This window comes from Mastomys coucha, unplaced genomic scaffold (assembly GCF_008632895.1).
Source record: "Mastomys coucha isolate ucsf_1 unplaced genomic scaffold, UCSF_Mcou_1 pScaffold21, whole genome shotgun sequence".
Lineage (NCBI taxonomy): Eukaryota > Metazoa > Chordata > Mammalia > Rodentia > Muridae > Mastomys > Mastomys coucha.
Genome location: NW_022196904.1, coordinates 86,708,185 through 86,733,486, shown reverse-complemented (window position 1 = coordinate 86,733,486; position 25,302 = coordinate 86,708,185). Strand labels below are relative to the sequence as shown.

The 25,302-nt window shown below is 39.2% G+C and overlaps 1 protein-coding gene and 1 pseudogene across 4 annotated transcripts in view; both read right to left on the bottom strand.

The window, feature by feature from the left end:
• Gdpd4 (glycerophosphodiester phosphodiesterase domain containing 4) overlaps window positions 1–22,929 on the bottom strand; it is a 152,810-nt gene extending 129,881 nt beyond the window's left edge. For 3 of the 4 annotated variants that reach the window (XM_031387437.1, XM_031387435.1, XM_031387438.1), the window contains exons 1-3: window positions 22,823–22,929; window positions 5,090–5,286; window positions 905–1,008 (exon numbers count right to left, since the gene is read on the bottom strand). In XM_031387437.1, coding sequence (XP_031243297.1) covers window positions 905–1,008; window positions 5,090–5,272 — 287 coding nt within the window. In that variant the 5' untranslated portion in view covers window positions 5,273–5,286; window positions 22,823–22,929. The other variant, XM_031387436.1, reaches the window with a different exon arrangement.
• A 1,304-nt stretch (window positions 22,930–24,233) lies between these two features.
• LOC116100653 lies at window positions 24,234–24,725 on the bottom strand (annotated as a pseudogene).
• Window positions 24,726–25,302: the final 577 nt, after the last annotated feature.

Here is a 25,302-nt window from a genome sequence, read left to right as displayed (position 1 = left end):
TATTTTTTCTTTTGGAGGGGAACCTGGGAAAGGAGATACTGTAAATAAAGAAAACATCTAATAAAAAATTTTAAAAAAAGAAAATGTGGTTATTTTCTAATTTTCTGCATTTAAAAAAGTATTACAGTCATTCATTGTGTGGGTATATTCTCGTGTGTGAAGGTCAAAGGACAGCTTGCAGGAGTCAATTCTCTCCTCCCATCATATGGGTCGTGGGGGTGGAACTCAGACCGGGGGGCTGAGTGTCTTACACTTAAAATATCCAACTAGATTTAACTTTATAAAGAGAAAAATAAACTGCACTTCATTAAGAAAGACAGGAGGCCTAACATCTAAACATTGCCTTCTCCCACAAACACCAAATAATGGGTTAGATTTACAAAAAAGATAGGATGCATTGGGAAAGAAAAGCTGGGATGCCTGAGATTGATCCAGGAGTAGCTTAGCCATGAAAGGGAGCTGAGAAGGGATATGTGTCCCTGTGTTCAGAGTTTCAAGGGACCCCTAAAGACAAAAGAAGGAAGCAAAGGCTGTAGGAAAGGCAGAGAAAGCAGGACTGAGGGACATAATCGTGACAAGGAAGAAGTATGGACATCAGTAATCAAAGACACCAGCAGACACCAGAGTGAAGATGACAGAGGATCCTGTCTAGGGGCTGGGGATGCTGGTAGCACAAAGAAAGCTGAGAATACCATTTGGCATTCAGTGTGTTGAGTGAGTATGGGTGGAAGGGAGGTGAAAGTTTGGGTGCGAGCATCTGACTGCTGCACTAGAGTCACACCTCTTACCCACTTCTGTCCACCCTTCTTACTATACCACCAGATCTTGTCTACCTGGGAAGGCCCATGTGGCTCTCCAGTGAAGGAGTCCACACACCAATAAAAATACAGAAAATGGTACTCACCAGTCAAAGCCATTGTATTCATTGGAGGTTTCTACCCAGATGAACAGAAAAAGCACAGTAACGAGGAATGCAATTACCAGGCAAACATAAAAAAATTGCTCTTTCTGGAAAGAGAGAAAAGTGTAACTTAGTTCTATTTGTTCATGTGACCTCAATAATTCTTGTAAACATTTGCCAAAGGTCAGTGCCACTCTGGTGTTGGATATTACCTTCCTTAGGCTAGAATAGTCTGAGGTCTTATAAGGAGCAGGAATCAAAAATAAGATAGCAAGCTGGGCAGTGGTGGCGTATGCCTTTAATCCCAGCACTTGGGAGGCAGAGGCAGGCATATTTCTGAGTTCGAGGCCAGCCTGGTCTACAGAGTGAGTTCCAGGACAGCCAGGGCTACACAGAGAAACCCTGTCTCAAAAAAAGAAAAAAGAAAAAAAACAACAACAACAAAAACAAACAAACAAAAGCTAGCAAGCACACACAGAAAGGGTGCCCTGATGAGCTGAAGAGGCCCTCAGGCACTAAAGCAGCACACCACTACCCAGAGTGCAGACACAGCTGACTCCATCTTACACACACTCCTCCACAGAACCTCAGTGGACCTTTAAAATGCACGTGGTCAAATAATGTCTCTGCCCCATTCAAACCCTCCCAGGGCTCCCTATGTTATTATACTGTCACCATCCAGCCTTCCACGGCCTACACGGTTATATAGGATTAGTCCCTGCCCATCCCCTACCTCATCTCTTCTCCACTGAGTCCCTTTTCAAGACCAGCCACACTAGCTGCTTGCTGCTTTCTGTTTCTATAGCACATCAAACTCCATCCTTACTCAGGAGGAGCAAGGTACTTGGCAGTTGGGCCTGAGGTGCATTTGTCCCAACACAAGGCTGGCTCTGTCTCTTCATCTGGAGATGGATCAAAGGACTTGCTTCCCATGAGGTCTCTAACCACCCCCTTCCCATTTTCTAATACATTTTTCTATTTTATCTTCAAAGTCCATATTACTATTTGAAAGCATTTCTCACCTGTTATTTATTGCATAACTTATCCCTCTAGAATTTTAGCTGCTGGAAGGCCAGAAAAGGCTTCAGCTGTCTTGGCTACTGTGGTATATCTGATATATTTAATAATTTTCTGCTAAATAAATCTGTCTCTCTTTTTTTAATCTCATAACCATTCTGGCTTGAAATTTTTCAAGGGTTCCTCTCTGTATATATAGGTTAAAGCTTGAATTTTTTTAGCCTAATGTAAAAATGTTAGAATTTCATATGAATTTTATTTTCTGATTCTAATTATTATTTATTCCTTTAATGTCCCTAAATTCAGCACTGGAAATCTAATTCTCCTTAAACACACCACTGTGATTTTTGATCTTTAGATTTTTGGTTAGTTCTCCATGCCCTGTACCCTAAACTCAGAATAATCGTCTATGTATTTCTTTCTATATGTGGCTTCCCAAAGCCAGTAACACTAAGAACACTACAATAATATCCATCAAGTAGTAACAGTATATCATACCCAATTCAAAGTATAGTATATTCTAATAGTATCTCTGCTATTCTCATAGCAACTCCTGTGGTAGGCTTTGCTGTTAATATCTCTCTGATTTGGTTTCTGAAGCACAGAGATGTTAAATAATTGCCCAAATTCTTATAACAATGGGTCACTAATTTATGGATGGTCAGTAACAAAGACATAAATTGAATCTAGGACTTGAAAATCATCTAGGGACTTTACCTCACTCAACCCCCTAGGTACAGAGAGAGTAGGGTATATATCACATAACCAGTTCAAGTTACAGTTACAATTAGAATCCACACATACTCCAATGTTCTGATCCTGTGTTTTTACCATTATACTAGACTGCCACAAATGCTACCATTTTCAATACTGTTTCCCTTTGTTTCTTACTCCATATGCTTTGTAGATCTCAAGTGATGTATTTTTTATTCCCAAGCAAAAAAACCATCATCCCCCATAGCCGCCTTCACTACTCTAATCCACACCACCCACACCTCTTCCTTGGCACACTACCTCTGTTTCCCTTTGAAAGCAGAGGCCTTCCTACATTGGCCCCTTCTGATATAACCTCCATATATCAAATAACAATTGCAAATCATAGCTCAGGCCACATTCTCAGATTAAAATATGACAACTCTCTGGTGATGGAGATCACACCCAGGGCTCCATGCATGCTACACATATGCTCTATCACTGAGTTACATCCCTGGCGGCCCTCTTTAGATATTCTTTATGTCCAATATGGCAGGGATAAGTTCTTAAAATTACACACTCTCTGACCCATTCATTTCTCCAATTTCACTTGCCAGAAGTTCTGTATTCCGCTCTGCTCCCCTTAAACCAATCTACATACACCTACATGCTTTGACCTCTAAGGTAATTTCTCATACCATATCTAACCAATTTACCTAACCAATTCTTAATCACCTTTCACCTTCTAAATAGTTACCCATGGCCTCTTCCTTAAATATATGCCTATGTTTTTGAACATATACTCGTTGCTATGCTAGAATGTGAATGTATTTACCTTTTCTCCCAGCAGAATATGAGTTATTTGAAAGTAGACCATGTCTGAAGCACATTTGTGACTAGAATAAAAGCCAAGTATTGGGGCATAAAAAAATAAGGGACAGACGAACACTCTCGATTACTCCAGGGAAGCATCCCATTTCCTACATTTTTCCTTTATAATTACTCAAACCATACATAAGAAATGAGATATCCAGGACTGGAGACGTAGCTCAGTGGTAAAGTACTTACCTAGCATGTGCTAAGTTTTAGATTCACAACCATCAAAATCCCAAAGATAGGCAGCCAGGCAGGTGAAACATACATATTTATAAAATAAAATATTTTAATAAGAAATTAGAGAACTAATTAATGAGTTGGACTATGCTTACAGTCATGTGAAAGTGCATGACTTGATTGATTGATTGCACCTCAGAGTTCACCAGAGGGCTCAGCACACACTGCTTAGAGAGACTGAGAGGAGTTCACCAGAGGGCTCAGCACACACTTCTTAGAGAGACTGAGAGGAGTTCACCAGAGGGCTCAGCACACACTGCTTAGAGAGACTGAGAGGAGCTCACCAGAGGGCTCAGCACACACTGCTTAGAGAGACTGAGAGGAGTTCACCAGAGGGCTCAGCACACACTGCTTAGAGAGACTGAGAGGAGTTCACCAGAGGGCTCAGCACACACTGCTTAGAGAGACTGAGAGGAGTTCACCAGAGGGCTCAGCACACACTGCTTAGAGAGACGAAGAGGCTTCCTTAGGCTGTGCGTTATGCTACCACTCAGTTTCACAAGAGTTCTGTGAGTGAAAATCAAGCACTTGCTTGGCTAGGAGCAAACCTTGTTTTCTACTGCCTAGGTTCCCTATCTGCTCCCCACCCCTTCCTCCCAGGAACACACTTTCCCCTTGGAAACTAACAGAATAGAAAAGTAAAGATTGAGGTGCTGATGAGATGACTTAGTGGTTAAGGGTGTCTAATGACGGGAGTTCAATCCCTGCAACTTGCACGGTGAAAGGACAAAACCAACTCCTATAGGCTGTCTTCTGATCACCACAGATGTTTGTTCTCTCTCTCTCTCTCTCTCTCTCTTTCTCTCTCTCTCTCTCTCTCTCTCTCTCTCTCTCTTTCTCTCTCTCTCTTTTTCTCTCTCTCTTGCTCTCTCTCAATGTAAAAAATAATAAAGACTCAGAAAAAGACTACTATTGATAATGAAAGATTTGCGTTCTTGTAATCTCCTGTGAACATCTAATTGCATTCAAGTCTTCTTCAAAATTCAATGAATAAATGTAAAAGTGAATGAAATGATAAATAAGTGAGTAAATGAATAATATAAAAGAGACATCAAGAAAAAGAAAGAAAATAAAATTGAGGGGAGAGCCAGGTGCTCAGCAATACAGCTTTTACCTAGCATACAAAAACCATAGATCTGATCTCCTATAAAACAAAAAAAGCAAGAGAGAAAAGGAAAAAGGAAGGGAGGAAAAGAAGACGTCAAGTCCATTCAACTCTGGCTCTAGACATTCACAGTACTTTGATGGGAAAACTGAAGCTTAGTGGACCCAGCCTTGGGACTTCCAATGAGTTCTGCAGTGGTTAGGGACCCACCCACACCCACATCTAAGTAAGTGGAGTCTAGCTCCTTTCCATCTCTGTACCCGGGAGCAGCAACAGGATCCAAGTTCAGTTTTTTCCCACTTTCTGTATTGCCACTGGCAACTGTAGCAGCCAGTCAGGAAGGTGATGCAGCATTTGTGGTTGAAGTACTGTTCTATCCATGGATTGGAATTCTCATTTGTATTTTCTGGCTTGCTACTAGGCGCAGCTTGGATCTCTTCCATGATTCACCCTTTTGCTGGAAGGACAAATAAAATAATCAGAACCTAGGGCAGCTCCTGTTCATTTACTCTAGCCTGCCATCCATAGACAATTCTATCAACAATAGATAGATAAGAACATGTATTTACAATCAAGGATGAAATGTGGGATTCAAGGCAGAGAAATAAAAGCTTCATCTAAGCTTCCCAACTAACTCACTGAACCCTTTTTGTAGCCATTGCACCACACTAGGTATAGTTCTTTCACTTCTGAAGTGAGACCACATTTCTACCCTAGTCAACTAAAAGGTGCTAAAAGTATCAATCACACAGTATCTAACTGCAACATTCTTTTGAAATAACCCAGGATGTTAAATGCATGGGTGACATATGAAAAATGCCCTCCTCTTTATGAGTGATTCAAACCCAACCTCCTGTCTCTTTCCCTTCCTATACGCTGCCTTAGTTGGGAGTTACTATTGCTGTGATAAAACACCATGACCAAGAGCAACATGGAGAGGAAAGGACTTCGTTTGCTCACATGTCAATATAACAGTTCATCACCAAAAGCAGTGAGGGCAGGAACTTAAGCATAACAGGAACCTGGAGGCAAGAGTGATGCAGAGGCCATGGAGGGGTGCTGCTTACTAGATAGTGCCTCATAGATTGCTCAGACTTCTTTCTTCTAGAACCCAGGACCACCAGCCAAAAGCTGGTTTCTCATCCATCAATCACTAAGAAAAAGCCCTACAGTCTTGCCTATAGCAGGATCTTTAGAGGTATTTCCTTAGGTAAGGTTCTCTTCTATGACTTTAGCTTGTGTTAGGTTGACATATGCCTATCCAGTACAGAAAATTTTCTCAGTGTATCATGATAGATAATGCTGTTCTTGGATTGGTAACATGGCTCATAAAGGCACCTGCCACCAAGGCTAAAAACCTGAGTGCAATCCCCAGTATCTACATAGTAGAAGGAGGTCAACTCCCATGTTTTTCTCTGACTGCCACTTTTGTGCTGTGAAACATGTGCACACACACACACAATCCAAACAAAATGAAATTTAAAAAAGGTCAAAGAATGTTGCTTTCATACCAAAGGACTTTCAAAAAACATATAAATTCAGCCAGTGTGTGTGTGTGTGTGTGTGTGTGTGTGTGTGTGTGTGTGTGTGTGTAGATGTGATATAAGTATTTAAAAACAAACAAGAACACTCTTGAGGAAAACAAATAAAAATAAGACATAATTATAGAAATAATTATAAAGTCATAAAGGAGCTAATGCTAGGCAACAGTCTCTACTACTAAGAATTTTCAACCATGTTCTGTTCTGTTTTATATAAACATCATTCTGTGTCTGAGCTGAAGAATCTCTAATCTAGGGGGTGGGGGAGCTGGAAATATGACTCAGAAATTAAGACTGCTTGCTGCTCTTCCAGAAGATCAAACTTCATTTCCAATAACCCACACGGAGAGACTTACAATGTACCCATAACTACAACTCCAGGAGATCTGACATCCTCTTCTGACTTCCTCAGGAAATCTACACATATGCATGCACACACACACACACACACACACACACACACACCACACAAACACACACACACACCACACAAACACACACACATACACACACACACACAAGCACAAATAAAATTTAAAAAAATAAAATAAAACAGACAAACAAAATCCAAGTCTGAATTTCTAATTTGACCAAAATGGAATAGCAAGAATTACAGTGACCTTTCCATTTTAATTGACTAAAATCTGGGAGAAATATAAAATAATACTTTCCAGATAGTGGACAATAGTCAGTGATAGTCAAGAATCCCCAAGAGAAGGATGGAAAGATTGCTCAATGGTTAAGAGCACTGACTGTTCTTCCAGAGGTCTTGAGTTCAACTCCCAGCAACCACATGGTGGCTCACAACCATCTGTAATGGGATTTGATGCCTTCTTCTGATATGTCTAAAGACAGCTACAATGTACTCATATAAATAAAATAAATAAAACTTTTTTTCAAGGAAAAGAATCCTCTCATCACATAATCAAAACACTAAATGCACAGAACAAAGAAATAATATTTAAAGCTGTAAGGGGAAAAAAACCCAAGTAATATATAAAGGCAGACCTATCAGAATTACACCAGACTTCTCAACAGAGACTCTAAAAGCCAGAAGAGCTTGGACAGAGGTCATACAGACCCTAAGAGAACACAAATGCCAGCCCAAGCTACTATACCTTACAAATTCTCAATCATCATAGATAGAGAAGCCAAAATGTCCCATGTCAAAACCAAATTTAAACAATATCTACCAATCCAGCCCTACAGAGGATTCTGAAAGGAAAACTGCAACATATGGAGGGAATCTACACTAAAGAAAAAACAAGAAATTAATCATCTCATAACAAAATCAAAAGGAGAGAATCACATACACATAATGCCACTTACAACAACAACATAAGAGAAACTAACAATCATCTGTCTCAATATCAGCAGATTCAATTTTCCAATAAAAAGAAATAAGCTAGCATTTTGCTGCATAACTTAATGACAAAGACAGACACTACCTCAGAGAAAAAGGCTAGGAAAAAGTCTTCCAAACAAATGGTCCCAAGAAATAAATGGGAGTAGCCATTCTAATACCCAATAAAATGGACTTGTAACCAAGTTATCAAGCAAGATGGGAAAGACACTTCATATTATCAAGGAAAAATCCACCAAGAGAAAGTCTATGAACATCTATGCTCAAAGTGCAAGGGCACCCATATTCATAAAATAAATTCTACTAAAGCTCAAAATATACATTGAACCCCAAACAATAATAATAGTGGGAGCCTTCAACACCCCACTCTCACCAATAAGTCATTAAAACAGAAACTAAACAGAGACACAGTAAAACTAATAGAGGTTATGAACCAAATGAATTTAACAGATATCTACAGAACATTTAACCCTAAAACAAAAGCATATACCTTCTTCTCAACACCTCATGATACCTTCTCCAAAATTGACCATATAATTGGTCACAAATCAAGCCTCAACTGATATAAGAAGACTGAAATAATCCCATGCATCCTATCAGATCACCATGGTCTAAGGCTGGTCTTCAATAACAACAAAAAGCCCATATATTCATGGAAACTGAACAACAACTCTCTAATCAGTGATAACTTGGTCAGGGAAGGCATAAAAAAAAGAAATTAAAGACTTTGTGGAATTCAATGAAAATGATGACACAATATACCCAAACTTATGGGACAAAATGAAAGCAGTGGTAAGAGGAAAATTCATAGCACTAAATGCCCTCATAAAGAAATTAGAGGGATATACACTAGCAACGAAATAGCATATCTGAAAGCCCTAGAACAAAAAGAAGCAAGCACACCCAAGAGGACTAGAAGGCAGAAAATAGTCAAACCCAGAGCCATAATCAACCAAAATAGAAACAAATAGAACTATACAAAGAATCAACAAGATCAAAAGCTGGCTCTTTCAGGGAATTAACAGGTCAATCAATGGAATAGAATTGAAGACCCAGAAATAAACTCACAGACTTATGGACACTTGATCTTAGACAAAGAAGCCAAAAATATACAATAGAAAAAAGAAAGTATCTTCAATAAATGGTGTTCGTCTAACTGGCAGTTGGTATGTAGAAAAATGAAAATAGGTCCATATTTGTTATCTTGCACAGAGTTCAAGTTCAAGTGGATCAAGGACCTCCACATGAAACCAAATATACTGAATCTAATAGAAGAGAAAGTGGGAAAGAATCTCAAACTCATTGGGAATTTCATAGGGAAATTTCCTAAACAGTACTCTAATGGGTCAGGCTCTAAGATCAAGAATTGATAAATAGGACCTCATGAAACTAGAAAGCTTCTGTCAAGCAAAAGGCACAGTCAATGGAACAAATTAGCAGCCTATACATTGGGGAAAAAAAATCTTCACTAAACCCACATCTGATAGAGGGCAAACATCCAAAATATATAAAGAACTCAAGAAGCTAACCTCCAAAAAAAAAAACCAAACAACCCAATCAAAAAATGGGGTATAGAGCTAAACAGAATTCACAACAGATGAATCTCAAATGGGCAAGAATCACCTAAAGAAATGTTTGAAGTCCTTAGTCATCAGGGAAATGCACATCAAAACAACCCTGAGATTCTACCTTACACCAATCAGAATGTCTAAGATCAAAAACTCAAGTGACAGCACATGTTGTCGAGGATGTGGAGAAAGAAGAACACTCTTCCACTGCTGGTGGGATTGCAAACTGGTACAACCACTCTGGAAATCAATCTGGAGGTTCCTCAGAAAATTAGAAATAGATCTACCTGAAAACTCAGCTATACTACTTCTGAGTATATTCTCAAAAGATGCCCCACCATACCACAGGGACATAGGTGCCACTATGCTCATAGCAGCCTTATCAGTGTTAGCCAATAGCTGGACCCTGATGTTCCACAATAGAAGAACTGATACAGAAAATGTGTTTCCCTTCCTCCCTCTGCCTCCCTTCTGCTTGTAGGAGAGGGGAGAGAGGAAAGAAGAACATGATCAGGTATGAAGAGGAAGGGAGACAGGAGAGATGCTCTAAGGTCCAGCAGAATGAATGGAAATATGCAACCTTGGGATATGGGAGGTGGGGGACCCTCTAGAATGTACCAGAGATCTGGGAGGTAAGGGACTCTCAGGACTCAAAGGGAGGATCCTTAGATGAAATGCCCAACAATTGGAAGAGAGAATTAGTATAGTCCACCTCCAGTAGGAAGACAGGACATCAAGTGGAGGGATGGTGTTGCCATCCCAGTCAAAATTCTGACCCAAAATTGCTCCTGTCTTAAAGAACTGCAAGGACAAAAATAGAGAAGAGCCTGAGGGAAAGTCAACCAACTTGGTGACCAGCCCAACTTGGGATCCATTTCAAGAGGAGACTCCAAGGCCTGACACTATTACTGATGCTATGGTGTGCTTACAGACAGTAGCCTAGCTTGGCAATCCTCTGAGAGGCCCAACAAACAACTGACTAAGACAGAAGCAGATACTTACACTGAACCATGAGACTGAAGTCAGAGACCCCTATGGTTGAATATGGAAGAAGCTGAAGAAGAGGGCAACCCCACAGGAAGATCAGCAGTCTCAACTAACCTGGACCCCTGAGATCTCTCAGACACTGAGCCACCAACCAGGCGACATATATGAGCTTGTCTGAGGCCTCCCAAAACATATACAGCAGAGGACTGCTTGGTCTGGCCTCAGTGAGAGAAGATGTGCCTAACCCTCTAGAGACTAGAGGCCCCAGGAAGTGGAGAGGCCTGGTGGATGGAGGCAGGGACATCCTCTTGGAGACAGATGGGAGGAACTGTGGGAAGGGGGACCAGAGGAAGGCAATGGCTGGAGTGTAAAAACAATAAAAATAATTTTTAAAAAGAAGGAGCACTAAGAGAAAAAAATGAAAGAAGTAAACATTATTAATGACCTATTTATAATATCTATAGAATTATGAGGTCAAAGCACCAATAAAGAAAATATGGGTAGAGGCTGGCAGGCTCCACAAATTAAACAGACAAAAGAAACTAGGGAGAAGTAAGTATTCAACTCCTGAATCTACAGTTGAACGCTGAAAGACTATACATGGTTAAAAGCAGCCCAACCAACCACCTGATCCTAGAGAAATGGGTAAGCCCCAATGCCAAACCAAAGAAATAGTACAAAACAAAAGCAATGCAACTCCTCCAAAAATGAACAATTCACAGATTAATGGTCTCCAATGAGATTGAATTAGACAAATGCCAAATAACTCAAAAGAATGATTGTAAGTATATTCAAAGAAACCAAAGACACAAACTTCTGGGTGAATTTCTAAAGAATATAAACAAGTGAGTAAAATAAGAAATTTAATATAGGATATTGTTTTAGTTAGAGTTTTTCTGCTGTGAACAGACACCATGACCAAGGCAACTCTTATGATGACAACATTTAATTGGGGCTGGCTTACAGGTTCAAAGGTTCAGTCCATTATCATCAAGGCAGGAACATGGCAGCATACAGGCAGGCATAGTGCAGAAGGAGCTGAGAGTTCTACATCTTCATCTGAAGGCTGCTAGCAGAATACTGGCTTCCAGGAAGCTAGGACAAGGCCCACACCCCCAGTGACACACCTACTCCAACAAGGCCACACCAATCCCACAGGGCCACACCTGCTCCAACAGGGCCACACCTTCTAATAGTGCCACTTCCTGGGCCAAGCATATACAAACCTTCACAGATTTAGGTGGAATCCAGCAAAGATACAGAAATATTGAAGAAAATCAAACTGAAAGAATAGATATGAGAAACCCAATATTTGAATAGTAGCATCATATGGGTCTGAAGAGTATTGTGATCACAAAAAGAGAAAGAGTATAAGAACATGTTCTGGTGGGGTGTGGAAGAAGGGGATGCCTCAGCGGGCCCATACCAAGGCATCTCTTTCCCCTGAGGGACCACACACACACATCAGTATAGTATAGAATAGAGTTTACTTAGTTTATTTTATTTATTTATTGGGGAAGGTAGTTAAGAGAGTAGTAGAGGCAGAGAAAGGCAGAGAGAAGGAGTAGATAAGTGGAGGCTGGCCATGACCACGTAGAGAGAAGAGGAATGGAATGGGGAAAGAGAGGGAGAAAGGTAGAAAGAGGCAAGAGAGAGGCAAGACCATAAAAGAGGAAAGAGAGTAAGAGAGAAAGGAGGAGCCAAGCAGCCCCTTTTATAGTGGGCCAAGCCTATCTGGTTCTTGCCAGGTAACTGTGGGGAGGAGCATACTGGCTGCTGCCAGGAACTGTGGGGGTGGAGTTTAGACAGAATACCAATATTTCCCCATTTTGGTTTAGTTAAAAAAGAAAAAATTAAGGCTGGAGAGATGGCACAGCGATTAAGAGCACTGACTGCTTTCCCAAAGGTCCTGAGTTCAAATCCCAGCAACCACATGGTGGCTCACAACCACCCATAATGAGATCTGATGCCCTCTTCTGGGTTGACAGTGAACTTACATATAATAAATAGATAGATAGATAGATAGATAGATAGATAGATAGATAGATAGATAGATAGATAGATAGATAGATAGAAAGATAGATAAGAAAGAAAGAGGTGATGGCAAAGCAGGAATAGAGTCATCAGTGATATCTGGCTGCTTCATGCTGACATTGGGGCAACAGTGTCTCTGGGGAAACTAGAGGAATGGGTATGGCTTGGTGAGGAAGAGTAGCTGCTCAGCAAGCATGACTTGAAGAGGCAAGCTTGAGTGCTCAGCACTATGTAAAAAGTTGGGCATGGCTATGTGTGCTTCTAACTACAGCATTGAGGATACCTAACAATAAACAAATAAAGCAAAAGTGAGGTCAGGTTCAGTAAGAGATCCATCTTAAAGTAGCAAGTTAGAAAATAGTAGAAGATATCTGGTGTTTTTGTTCTGGTCTGTGTGTATGCACATATGCACACCCCTACATTCCTATGCATGCAATGCATACACACTCCATGGAAAGCCTCACAAAAGTCAAGACCAAGGGGAAAATAGAATATCAGAACTTGAAGACTATGTAGAGCAATTGGTCAAAGATGAATCTATAAGAAAACTACAAACAGAACACTCAATATCTATGGAATGCTATGAAAAGACCAAATCTGTGATTCATGGGCATAGAAGAAGGAAATATTCATGCTAATAACAGAGGAAGAATTTTCATCAAAATTGCAGAAGAAAATATCCCAAATCTAAGAGAAAAGACACCCATCTGGGTACAAGAATTAGCAACACAAGACAGACAAGACCAGAGAAGAATCTCTTCACATTATAGTTAACATAATAAAACAAAGATAGTATATTGAAGACTGCAATAGAGATACACATATCACATATAAATGTGTACTCATCCCAATAATAGCAAATTTATCAACAGAGACTTCCCAAGTCAGGAGGGCTTGGAAGGACTTTTAGGACTTGTATTTCCATGATAAAAAATAGGCTAAGGCAATCCATGACCATTAAGCCACCTACATAAGATATTTGAAGGAATCCTTAAGACCAAAAAGAAAGATAAACACACCAAAGAGGATACAAGAAATAACATTAGTATAGTTAAGCAAGTGAGGAACAAGAAAACATCGAACACTACAAGATCAATGACATAACAGAAATTAACATACACATTTCAACAGTAATTCTTGAATATTAATGGTCTCAATTTCTCACTCAAAAGAAAGACTACCAAGTTGGATTTAAAAACAGGATCCATCTATTTGTTGGCTTTATGAAACACACCTCACCATCAAAGACAGATAAAACCTTGGGGTGAAAAAATGGAAACACACGTTCCTAGGAAACAAGCAAATGTCACTATCCTAATATTTGACAAAAAAAAAAATTGAAACCAAGATTAATCAGCAAAAATTAAATTTCACTTCATAATTACTAAGAGAACAATCCATTAAGAGAGCACTACAATTTTAAATAGATAAACACCAATCACAGTTACACTCAATTTTAGAAAATAAATATTACTAGATGTAAAGACATTAATGCCAAAACACAATAATAGAGGGTGACTTTAATAGACTTTTCTCACTAATCTAGAGACAATGTTGATGAAAAAAGTATAGAAACATCTGAGTTAATTAAAATCATGGACCTAACTTTCCAACTAAACTGCAGATCCAAACATGTTCTTATCAGCAGCCCATGGAATATTCTCCAAAAATAGATAATAAACACAAATCAAAACATAACATATATAAGAAAATTGAAACAATTTCTTATGGTCTGTGAAATAAAGAATTCTATGGAACAAAGCTAGAAGTCAATATGAAAAGAAACTTCATGGAGACTGACAAATATACTATTGAATAATAAATGGGTCACTGAAAAAAAAAAGATGGAAAATGTAAAAGTCCAAGAATTGCATGAAACAAAAGCACAACATACCAAAACCTAAGTCACAATGAAAGCAGTCCTAAAAGGGAAGTCTGTAGTGGAAAGTGCCTAATTAAAAGTTCAGTGATCTCAAGTAAATAATGACACACAATAAGTAGGGCCTTGAACAAATAAAAACAAGCCAAACTCAAAATTAGTAGATGGAAAGATGTAATTAAGATCAGTTAGAAATTGATAAAAAGGAAAAAAATTAAATACACAAAATTAATTTTAAAAATTAGTTGTTTTTTCTTTTGTTGGATATTTTCTTTATTTTTGTTGGATATTTTAAATGTTATCCCCTTTCCTGATCTCCCCTCCCCCTGCCTCTATTAGGGTACTTTCCCATCCACCCACCCACTTCCACCTTCCTACCTTGGTATTCCCCTACACTGAGTCATGGAACCCCTACAGGACCAAGAGGTGCTCTGCCCACTGATGTCTAACAAGGCCATCCTTGTTAGACATCCATCCACATACAAGGCCTGAGCCAGGGTCCCTCCATGTATACTCTTTGGTTGTTGGTCCAGTGCCTGGGAGCTCCAGGGAGTCTGGACTGGTAGCACTGTTGCTCCCTCCATGGGCTGCAAACCCCCTCAGATCCTTCAGTCCCTTCTCCAACTCCTCCATCTGTGCTCAGTCCATCGGTTAGCTGCGAGCATCCACCTCTGTATTTGTCAGGCTCTGGCAGAGCCTCTCAGGAAACAGCAATATCAGGCTTTCATCAGCAAACACTTCCCAGCATCCACAATAGCGTCCATGTTTGGCAGCTGAATATGGGATGGATCGGGGGGTTGGGGTGGGACAGTCTCTGGATGGTCTTTCCTTCAGTCTCTTTTCCGTACTTTGTCTCCATATTTCCTCCTGTGAGTATTTTGTTCCCCCTTCTAAGAAGCACTGAAGTATCCACATTTTAGTCTTCCTTCTTCTTAGGCTTCATATGGTCTGTGAATTGAATCTTGGTTTTCTGAACTTTTGGGCTAATATCCACTTATTAGTGAGTACATACCATGTGTGTTCTTCTGTGACTAGGTTACCTCACTCAGGATAATATTTTCAACTTCCATCCATTTGCTTGTGAATTTCATGAAGTCACTGTTTTTAATAGCTGAGTAGTACTCCATTGTGTAAATGTACCACATTTTCTGTATCCATAACTCTGCTGAGCGACATCTGGGTTCTTTCCAGTTTCTGGCTATTATAAATAAGGCTGCTATGAACTTGGTGGAGCATGTGTCCTTATTACATGTTGGAGCATCTTCTGGGTATATGCCCAGGAGTGGTATAGCTGAGTCCTCAAATAGTACTATGTTCCATTTCCTGAGGAACCGCCAAACTGATTTCCACAGTGGCTGAACCAGCTTGCAATCCTATAAGCATTGTACAAGTGTTCCTTTCTCCACAACCTCTCCAGCATCTGCTGTCACCTGAGTTTTTGAACTTAGCCATTCTGACTGGTGTGCGGTGGAATCTCAGGGTTGCTTTGAGTTGCATTTCCCTGATGTAAGGATGTTGAACATTTCTTTAGGTGCTTCTCAGCCATTCTAGTTTCCTCAGTTGAGAATTCTCTGTTTAGCTGTTCCCCATTTTTAATAGGGTTATTTGGTTCTCTGGAGTCTCACTTCTTGAGTTCTTTGTATATATTAGATATTAGCCTCTATTGGATGTAGGATTGGTAAAGATCTTTTTCCCAATCTGTTGGTTGTCATTTTGTCCTATTGACAGTGTCTGCTTTACAGAAGCTTTATAATTTTATGAGGTCCCATTCTTGATCTTAGAGCATAAATCATTGGTGTTCTGTTCAGGAACTTTTTCCCTGGGCCCATGTGTTTGAGGCTCTTCCCCACTTTCTCTTCTATTAGTTTCAGTGTATCTGGTTTTATGTGGAGGCCTTGATCCACTTGGACTTGAGCTTTGTACAGGGAGATAAGAAGAGATCAATTTGCACTCATCTACATGTTGACTGCCAGTTGAACCAGCACTATTAGTTGAAAAATGATATCTTTTTTCCACTGGATGGTTTTAGCTCCTGTGTCAAGGACCAAGTGACCATAGGTGTGTGGATTCATTTCTGGGTCTTCAATTCTATTCCATTGATCTACCTGCCTGTCTCTGTACCAATACCATGCACTTTTTATCACAATTGCTCTGAGGAAAATTGCTCTCAGAGAAATTGGTCAGGAATGGTGATTCCCCCAGAAGTTCTTTTATTGTTGAGAATAGTTTTTGCTATCCTCGGGTTTTTGTTATTCCAAATGAATCTAAGTATTGCTCTTTCTAACTCTATGAAGAATTGAGTTGGAATTTTGATGAGGATTGCATTAAATCTGTAGATTGCTTTCAGCAAGGTAGCCATTTTTACTATGTTAATCCTGCCAATCCATGAGCATGGGAGATCTTTCCATCTTCTGAGATCTTCAATTTCATTCTTCAGAGACTTGAAGTTCTTGTTATACAGATCTTTCACTTGCTTGGTTAGAGTCACACCAAGATATTTTATATTGTTTGTGACTTGTGAAGGGTGTTGTTTCCCTAATTTCTTTCTCAGACCATTTATCCTTTGAGTATAGGAAGGCTATTGATTTGTCTGAGATAATTTTTTATCCAGCCACTTTGCTGAAGTTGTTTATCAGCTGTAGGAGTTCACTGGTGGAGGTTTTGGAGTCACTTAAGTATACTATCATATCATCTGCAAACAGTGATATTTTGACTTCTTCCTTTCAATTGTATCCCTTTGACATCCTTTTGTTGTCTAATTGCTCTGGCTAGAACTTCAATTGCTATATTGAATAGATAGGGAGAGAGAGGGCAGCCTTGTTCAGTCACTGATTGAATGGGATTGCTTCAAGTTTCTCTCCATTTAGTTTGATGTTGGCTACTGGTTTGGTGTAAGTTGCTTTTACTATGTTTAGGTATAGGTCTTGAGTTCCTGATCTTTCCAAAACTTTTAACATGAAGGGATATTGAATTATATCAAATGCTTTTTCAGCATTTAATGAAATGATCATGTGGGTTTTTTTCTTTAAGTTTGTTTACGTAGTAGATTACATTGATGGATTTCCATATATTGAACCATCCCTGCATCTCTGGGATGAAGGCTACTTCATCGTGGTGAATGATCGTTTTTGATGTGTTCTTGGATTCGGTTTTCAAGAATTTTATTGAGTATTTTTGCATCTATATTCATCAGGGAAATTGGTCTGAAGTTCTTTTTCTTTGTTGGGTCTTTGTGTAGTTTATGTATTAACATAACTGTGGCTTCATAGAACGAATTGGGTAGTGTTCCTTCTGTTTCTATCTTGTGGAATACTTTGAAGAGTATTGGTATTTGGTCTTCTTTGAAGGTCTGATAGAATTCTGCACTAAACCCATCTGGTCCTGCCTTTTGGGGAGGGGGGCTGGGAGACTTTTAATGACTGCTTCTATCTCTTTAGAAGTTATTGGGACTGTTTAGCTGGTTTATTTGATCCTGGTTTAACTTTAGTATTTTGGTATCTGTCTAGAAAATTGTCCATTTCATCCAGATTTTCCAGTTTTGCTGAATATAGGCTTTTGCAGTGGGATCTGAAGATTTTTTAATTTCCTCAGTTTCTGTTGTTATATCTCCCTTTTCATTTCTGATTTTATTAATTTGGATTGTGTCTCTGTGCCCTCTGGTTAGTCTGGCTAAGGGTTTATCTATCTTGTTGGTTTTCTCAAAGAACCAGCTGCTGGTTTTGTTGATTCTTTGAATAGTTCTTTTTGTTTCTATTTGGTTGATTTCAGCCCTGAGTTTGATTATTTCCTGCTATCTACTCATCTTGGGTGTATTTGCTTCTTTTTGTTCTAGAGCTTACAGGTGTGTTAAGCTGCTAGTGTATGCTCTCTCCAGTTTCTTTTTGGAGGCACTCAGAGCTATGTGTTTTCCTTTTAGCACTGCTTTCATTGTGTCCCATAAGTTTGGGTGTTGTGCCTTCGTTTTCATTAAATTCTAAAAAGTCTTTAATTTCTTTCTTATTTCTTCCTTAACCAACTTATCATTGAGTAGAGAGTTGTTCAGCTTCCATATGTATGTGGCTTTCTGTTGTTTTTGTTATTATTGAAGGCCAGCCTTAGTCCATGGTGATTTGATAGGATGGATGGGATTATTTCAATCTTCTTGCATCTGTTGAGGCCTGATTTGTGACCGATTCAATGAGTTGTTTTTAAAGCAAGACTGACAAATTCTTAGCCAAACTAACAAAAAGAAAACTCAACTTAATACAATCCAAGGTAAAACTGGAGATTTTATAACAAATACCAAAATAATTCAGAAAATGATTATGCAGGTAATATCTTGAAAACTTACAGTGAATTAAATGTGAAAATCTACAAGAAACAGATCAATTTCCAAACATATATAACTTATCAAAATTAAATCACAATAATAACACTTTAGGTTTATATAAAAGCAACAAAATTAAAGCCGCAATAAAACAAAAATTCTCCCAGGTGAAAATAATTCTACACCGAGGTGGATTCATTGCTGAAATCTACCGGGCCTATAATGAAGAACTAACCCCAATGGCTTGCAAGCTATTCATAAAAGATAACAAAAAAGTTCCCTTCCTAACTGATTTTCAAGTATATAACATAAAAAGGAAATTATAGATCAATCTCCTTCATCAAGAAAAATGAAAAAATTCTTAACAAATTATTTACAAACTGAGTTCACAAATACATCAGATAGTCCATTAACTATGATGAACTATGGCTTCATTACAGGATAGAGTAATAGTTTAACATACACAAATCAACTCACAAATGGATTCAAGAACTGAAATCACATGAGCATCTCAAGAGATAAAGAAATGGCCTTTGACAAAGTCTAATGTCCCTTTGTGACAAAAGCCTGGAAGAGACTAGGAATAGAGGGAATCTATCTCAGCACAGGAAAGGCTTTCTATAACAAACCCACAGTCAACATAACAGTAAACTGTGAAAAACTCAGAGCATTTCTACCAAGATCAGGAATGAAACAAGAGAAAGAATAAGAATAAAAAGGATACAAGTAGGAAATAATTAAAATATCCTTAATTTCATATGATGATTTTACACAGAAAGACTATCAGGACTCTGCTTAAAACTCTTAAAGATAAAAAACAATTTCAATAAAGTGGCAGGATACAAACTTAAACAAAAATCTGTAGCATCCCTACAAACCAATGGCACACATGCTGAGAAAAGGAAACAACTCTTTTCATAACAGTCTAGAGCATGCTTTAGAATAAGCCTAACTAACCAAGGAAGTGAAAGACCACAGTGAAAGCTTTAAACTCTAAAGAAGGAAACTGAGGAGGACACTAGAAGACAGAAAGACTTCCCGTGCTCATAGATAGGGACATTAATAATGTGAAATTTGTTATTCTTCCAAACGCAATGAGACTTCTCCCTCAAACATCCCAACACTATTATTCACAGAAATTGTGACAACAATCTTAACAATTCATATGGAAGCACAAATGGCCCTAGATAGACAAAACAATCTTGAGGAAAAAGAATATTTCTCTCTCTTGTCTTACTGCTCTAGTCAAGCACTCCACTGAGTAAAAACGGAGAGTGGATACCTTTGTCTCAGGATAATCTGTCTGATTTCAAGTTATACTACAGATCAGCTATCGTAATTAAAAATACCACAGTACTAACACAAAAACAGTCATATTGATCAATGGAATAGAATGGAGGGCCCAGATGTAAGCCCACACAGCGAAACCCACCTAGTTTTTGACAAAGATGCTAAAAGTGTGCATTGGAAGAAAAGAGCCTTTTCAACAAAGTGTGATTGGAAAACTGGACATCTACATGTAGAAGGACGGAACTAAACACTTCTCTCTCTGCAGAAAATCTCTCTCTCTCTAAATAGATCAAACAAAGCCTTTAATGTAAAACCTAAAACTCTGAAACTAAGAGGAAGAAGTAGGAAAACCCACATCAAGATATAGGCATAGGTAAGGCTTTCTGAATGGAAATAAGTGCTCAGGAAATAAGGCCAACAACCAATAAATGAGACCTCAAGAAATCATATAGCTCTGTACAGGAAAAGGAATAGCTAACTGAATGAAGAGATGGCCTAAAGAATGGGACAAAACCTTGCCCCATATGACTAACAAAGAAGTGAAAATCAGAATTTACAAAAAACTGAATATAAAAAGAAACAAGGAAACAACCTGATTTAAAGATGGGGAGAAGGGCTATGAAACTAAGTAGAGATCTCGAAAGATGTACAAAGGCCCAATAATTATTTTAAAAAGCGCTCCATGTCTTTATCCACCAAGGAAATGAATAGAAATAATAGAAAACTCTTTTGAAATTACATCTCACTCTGGTTAGAAATCAAGAAATCAGATGGCAGCAATGTTCTTGAGGATGTGGAGAAAGGGCATCTTTATTCATTGTTCAGCTGAGTACAAACTGATACAATCACTTAGCAGTTTCTTAAAAAAATAAAAGGAAACTTTCCATATGATTCAGCTATATTACTCCTAGGCATACAGCCAAGGGACTCTGTATATCCTACCACAGAGGTACATCAAGTTTATTGCTGCTCTATTCACAGTAGCAAAGATCTAGAATCATCCTAGATGCCCATTAACTGATGAATGGATGATGAAAATGTGGTCCATTTAAGCAGATCCATAACCATTAATAAGACAAAAATAGTAATCAAGTATCTCTCTGGCAAGGAAGCCCAGCCTAGAAGGGTTCATTGCCAAATTCTACCAAATCATTAAAGAAGAGCTGACACCAAGGCTTCTCAACCTGTTTCATAGAACAGCAGGGAAGGAAAATCAAATATGATCTTAATTTATCCTAAGTTCTACAGGTTTAACACAATTACAATTCCCAACAGGACCTCTGTGGACTTTTTGGTAGAAAGCAATATACTGATGTAAGATTTATACAGAAAACCAAAGGAAATACAAAGCCAAACAATGTATTTTGAGGATTCAAACTAAGTTCAAGACGTAAAAATAGAGTACGTACAGACCTAGAGAAAAGGAAAACGTGGATCAATATTACCAAGGCAATTCACTGGAGAAGGGATAGTTAGGTTTTGTTTGCTTGCTTGGTTCATTGAGTGGCTGGTTTTTGTATCTGTGGGCTTTTTTTTTTTAAGTTTTATTTATTTTATTTCTTTGAGTACACTGTAGCTGTCTTTAGACACATCAGCAGTGGGGACCCATTCAGATGGGTTGTGAGACACCATGTGATTGCTGGGAATTGTCCCTTGGAGGTGATCTTGTTTCATACTTTCACTCCCTAGCCACTTCTCCAATTGCAGTCCTTACACAAGCACTACAATAGCCTCCTAAATAGTTGCTCTACACACACACTTGCCCTCCCAAATATCGAAAAGTGTTTTGTGTGTTTCTGTTTGTAGAGTCATACCAAATGTCACTGTAATGTCATATGAAATATTTCAGTGAATTGTAGTTATATAGAAGAGCGTGCCCCCTCTGCTAGTTACTGAGTATTTGCTTATTTGTGTTTAACACCAACATATCTTCTTAATTAGCTCTTCCAAGTATACTTACTTTATTTTTTTAATTTGGATACAGAAAATATTTTTGCTCTCTGAAATTAGACAAATGAATACAATTCCAATACGATTAAAAAAAAAGAATCTATCTTAAAAATTTTTTAAAAAAATTTAAACAACAGAGAAATGTAACCATGAATCAGTAAGAAACAGATAACTAGAATATTTTACATTTAGAGATTAAATACATTTATAAAAAAATTCATGAGTTAACATGAAATAATCACAATGGAAATGAAAAAGTGGATTGATATGAGATCACTGTGTGTTTATAGCTTGGTGTGACTAGTTGTAAATATTGGAAAATCTAATGTGAAGAAAGGCTCTGTGACAGGAGGAGGGTAAACTGAATACTGACTAAAACTCAGCTTTTGACTCAGAGTCATTACTGCTAGTATTTCAAGGTACTCACAGATCCTTTGGGCTTTTGCACTGGCCGGGGTAGCTGAATTGACATGAAACTGTAATATTTAGGAGGGGATCGATTACATTATTCCCATCCCAGGCCTCTACACTCACTCCAACAGTCTGAAGAAATCTCCACTTAGATTTCTCAGATTTCTCACAGGTACTTCAAAGTAAATATGTAAAACTGAACCACGATTTCATTCTCCCAAATCTATTCCTCCCGAAGTCCATCCAATCTCAAAGACGCCAGCCACCATTCACTAGCTAGACTGGGCAGAAAATCAGACAGTGACTCCAGAGACTGAGAGTGCACATTTCTCCTGCCACAAAAAAAAAGTAGTAGAGTGATAAACGAAGGCGGCCCAGAACTGTGATCCTCATACAGAAACAAGCCTGCAGAGACTTGAGGGTGACAGTCTGGGTGGCCTGCTTGGCCTTCTCTGGGTTGCGGAGCTTTGCCCCGTCCCTTCACAGCTGTGGAGAGGAAACCCCTTTTTCCTCAGAGCTGTGGAAACACGGCCGGTTGGCTCACCTCAAGTGATGAGCAACCCGGGCCCGTGCCCCTCAGGCTTGGCTACGGGCTGTGAACCTGAGGTAACTTCCTGGTTTGGGTGATGTCTGGGAGTTCCAAAAAGATGGGAACACTACTTACGGTGACTTTACAGTTGCCAACGCAAATCTGAATTTCACACCTGTGAAGACGAGCGTCTCTCAAGATGGAGGACAGGCACGAGGGAGTCCCTGCCTGACCTGAGCACGTGCGCCGGGCGTGGCAACTCGTCGTGGGGTGTGGCCACTCTCACACAGGGCGGCAGTCTGGGAAAACCCTGTGAAACTTGGCCCCCAATCTTGGGACCAAGTACTGTGGGTGGTTGGTTTGTTGCTGTTGTTGACTGATGGATGCCTGGGATTAGAACTCATTTTCTCAGAGCAGCATGTTTTAATTATACCTTCCAAGGTAAACAAACGCTCTCTGACTTGTTATGGTTAACATACAAATAAGCATAGTTATTGCTTGCAAAATTCATGGTAGCTATTTTTGAAGTGAAATTTTTCAGATCGCCATTTAATTTCTCTCTTCTCGTTCCCTTAAAGAAAAACAAACAAACCTGTTTTCAAAGATGACAATGAGCCAGTTTTAACTTTGGGTTTATTTTATTTTTAAAAGGGTTGGGTTATTTGTTTGTTTTGTTTTTGTTTTGGGGGTTGTTTTTTTTGTTTGTTTGGGTTTTTTGTTTTGTTTTGTTTTGTTTTTGGTGTTTGTGTGTGTCTACACGCATGGAAATAGGCAGGACAAAGGCAAACTTCTGATCTCTTCCTCTGTTGTTTTTGCTTTATTTCCAATACAAGGTCTCACTGAGTCAGAAACTCAAAAGCACATTGGCTGTCTTCAGTGGCATATGCTGCTGTTTATACTTCAAACTCTGTAAACTGTGGATTAAATTCACTCTTTTCATGTCTGTTCCATCTCCTGTGGCTCTAAATGACAGGGCCTGAAGCCAGTGTCTCATTCTAAACACCCCCCCTTTCCTTCGCAGTCCTGGAAGAGTGACCAGATTCTGCGCTGCTTGTTGTAATATTTCTTGTCCACTTCCTTCCATTTCTCCTACTCATTTTCTTCTATTTCAAGGCCCACTGAAAGCCCCTAAATTTCTCAGTGTGTAGCAACTGCTTAAGAGAGAGTCAATCTTACCACTCATACTCCTCCAAAGAGCAGGTCATGCTGATCTTCTAACAACACTAGCAATTCTTACAATGCATCTCTAAAGTGCAATCTTCTTACATTGCATTCCTTCCCTTTCTCCATCCTTACTTTCCCTTCCCTTCCCTTCCCACTTAGACTGATTCCCCAGCAACACCAGACTTTTTGAACTGATCTCTTTTTTTCATATTTACTTTTCTTCATAACCATAAACTTAACTCTGCAATCTAGCTAGATTGGAGGGGAAGTCCAAAGAACTTCAGTAAGAGCAGAGATTACAGGGTATTAAAGCAGAAGGAGTTGGGGCAGCCTCCTGAGCTACAGAAATCTGGGGGGGTAAGATGCCCACAAGTCAGAAAAATTAGAGTTGTCCACAGTAAGCACTGGTGATCATCTTGCTGGTTTTGTTCCTGGACAGAAAATGTTCAATGGCTTCCATAATGTCCATGCCTTCTCCCACCTTCCCAAAGTCTACATGTCTGCCACACAGTTACTCAGTCTTTGCAGTTAAGATAAAAAACTGGGAACCATTTGTGTTTGGTCCAGTGTTTGCCATGGACAAGTTGCTGGGACCTGTAGGCTTCAGAATTAAGTTCTCATCCTCAAATTTCTCCCCATAAATGGACCTGCCACCAGTGCCATGGTGGTGTGTAGAGTTGCCACCTTGGTTCATGAATCTTGGGATAACTCTGTGAAAAGAAGAATCTCCATAACCAAATCCTTCCTCTACAGTGCTCAGAGCATGAAAGTTTTCTGCTGTCTTTGAAACTTTGTCTGCAAACAGCTTAAAGCAGGCGCAGCCCAAGGGCTCACTCTGAGCTGTGATATTGAAGGACACAGTAGGATTAACCATGACTGCAGCAATCAGCAACAGGACAGTGGCATCTACAAAGCCTTGATTTGATCCCATATGCTGTCATGTGTCTTTACTCATGCTGTCCCTACTGCCAGAGTCTTTTCCTGCCCTCAGCTTTTATCCAATAACTCCTTATATCAATATTGATATAGATTAAATATAGATATCTTGCATGTATAGAAGTATACCAGAAGAGGATGTCAGATCACCTGGGAATGGAGTTACTGATGGTTGTGAACTGCCATGTGGGTGCTAGGAATTGAACCTGGGTACTCTAAAGAGCAGTCAGTGAGTCATCTCTTCAGCCTCCTTGATTAAGTCTTGATGTGAGGTTCAGCTCAGGAAAATCTTGTTCAATGCTATGACTTTGTCAGCAGACTCTAAATACCCTTTATCTCCTTCCGAATAAACCTTTTATTACTGCATTCGCCACATTGGTGGTAATTACTTATTTTGTTTGCTGAGGTTTTGTAATCTAACTCCTACTGGCTAGACCACCTTAGTGGTTTGAATGAGAATGGCTCTTATAGGCTCATACGTTTGAGTACTGGTTCCAGTAGGTGGAACTGTTTGG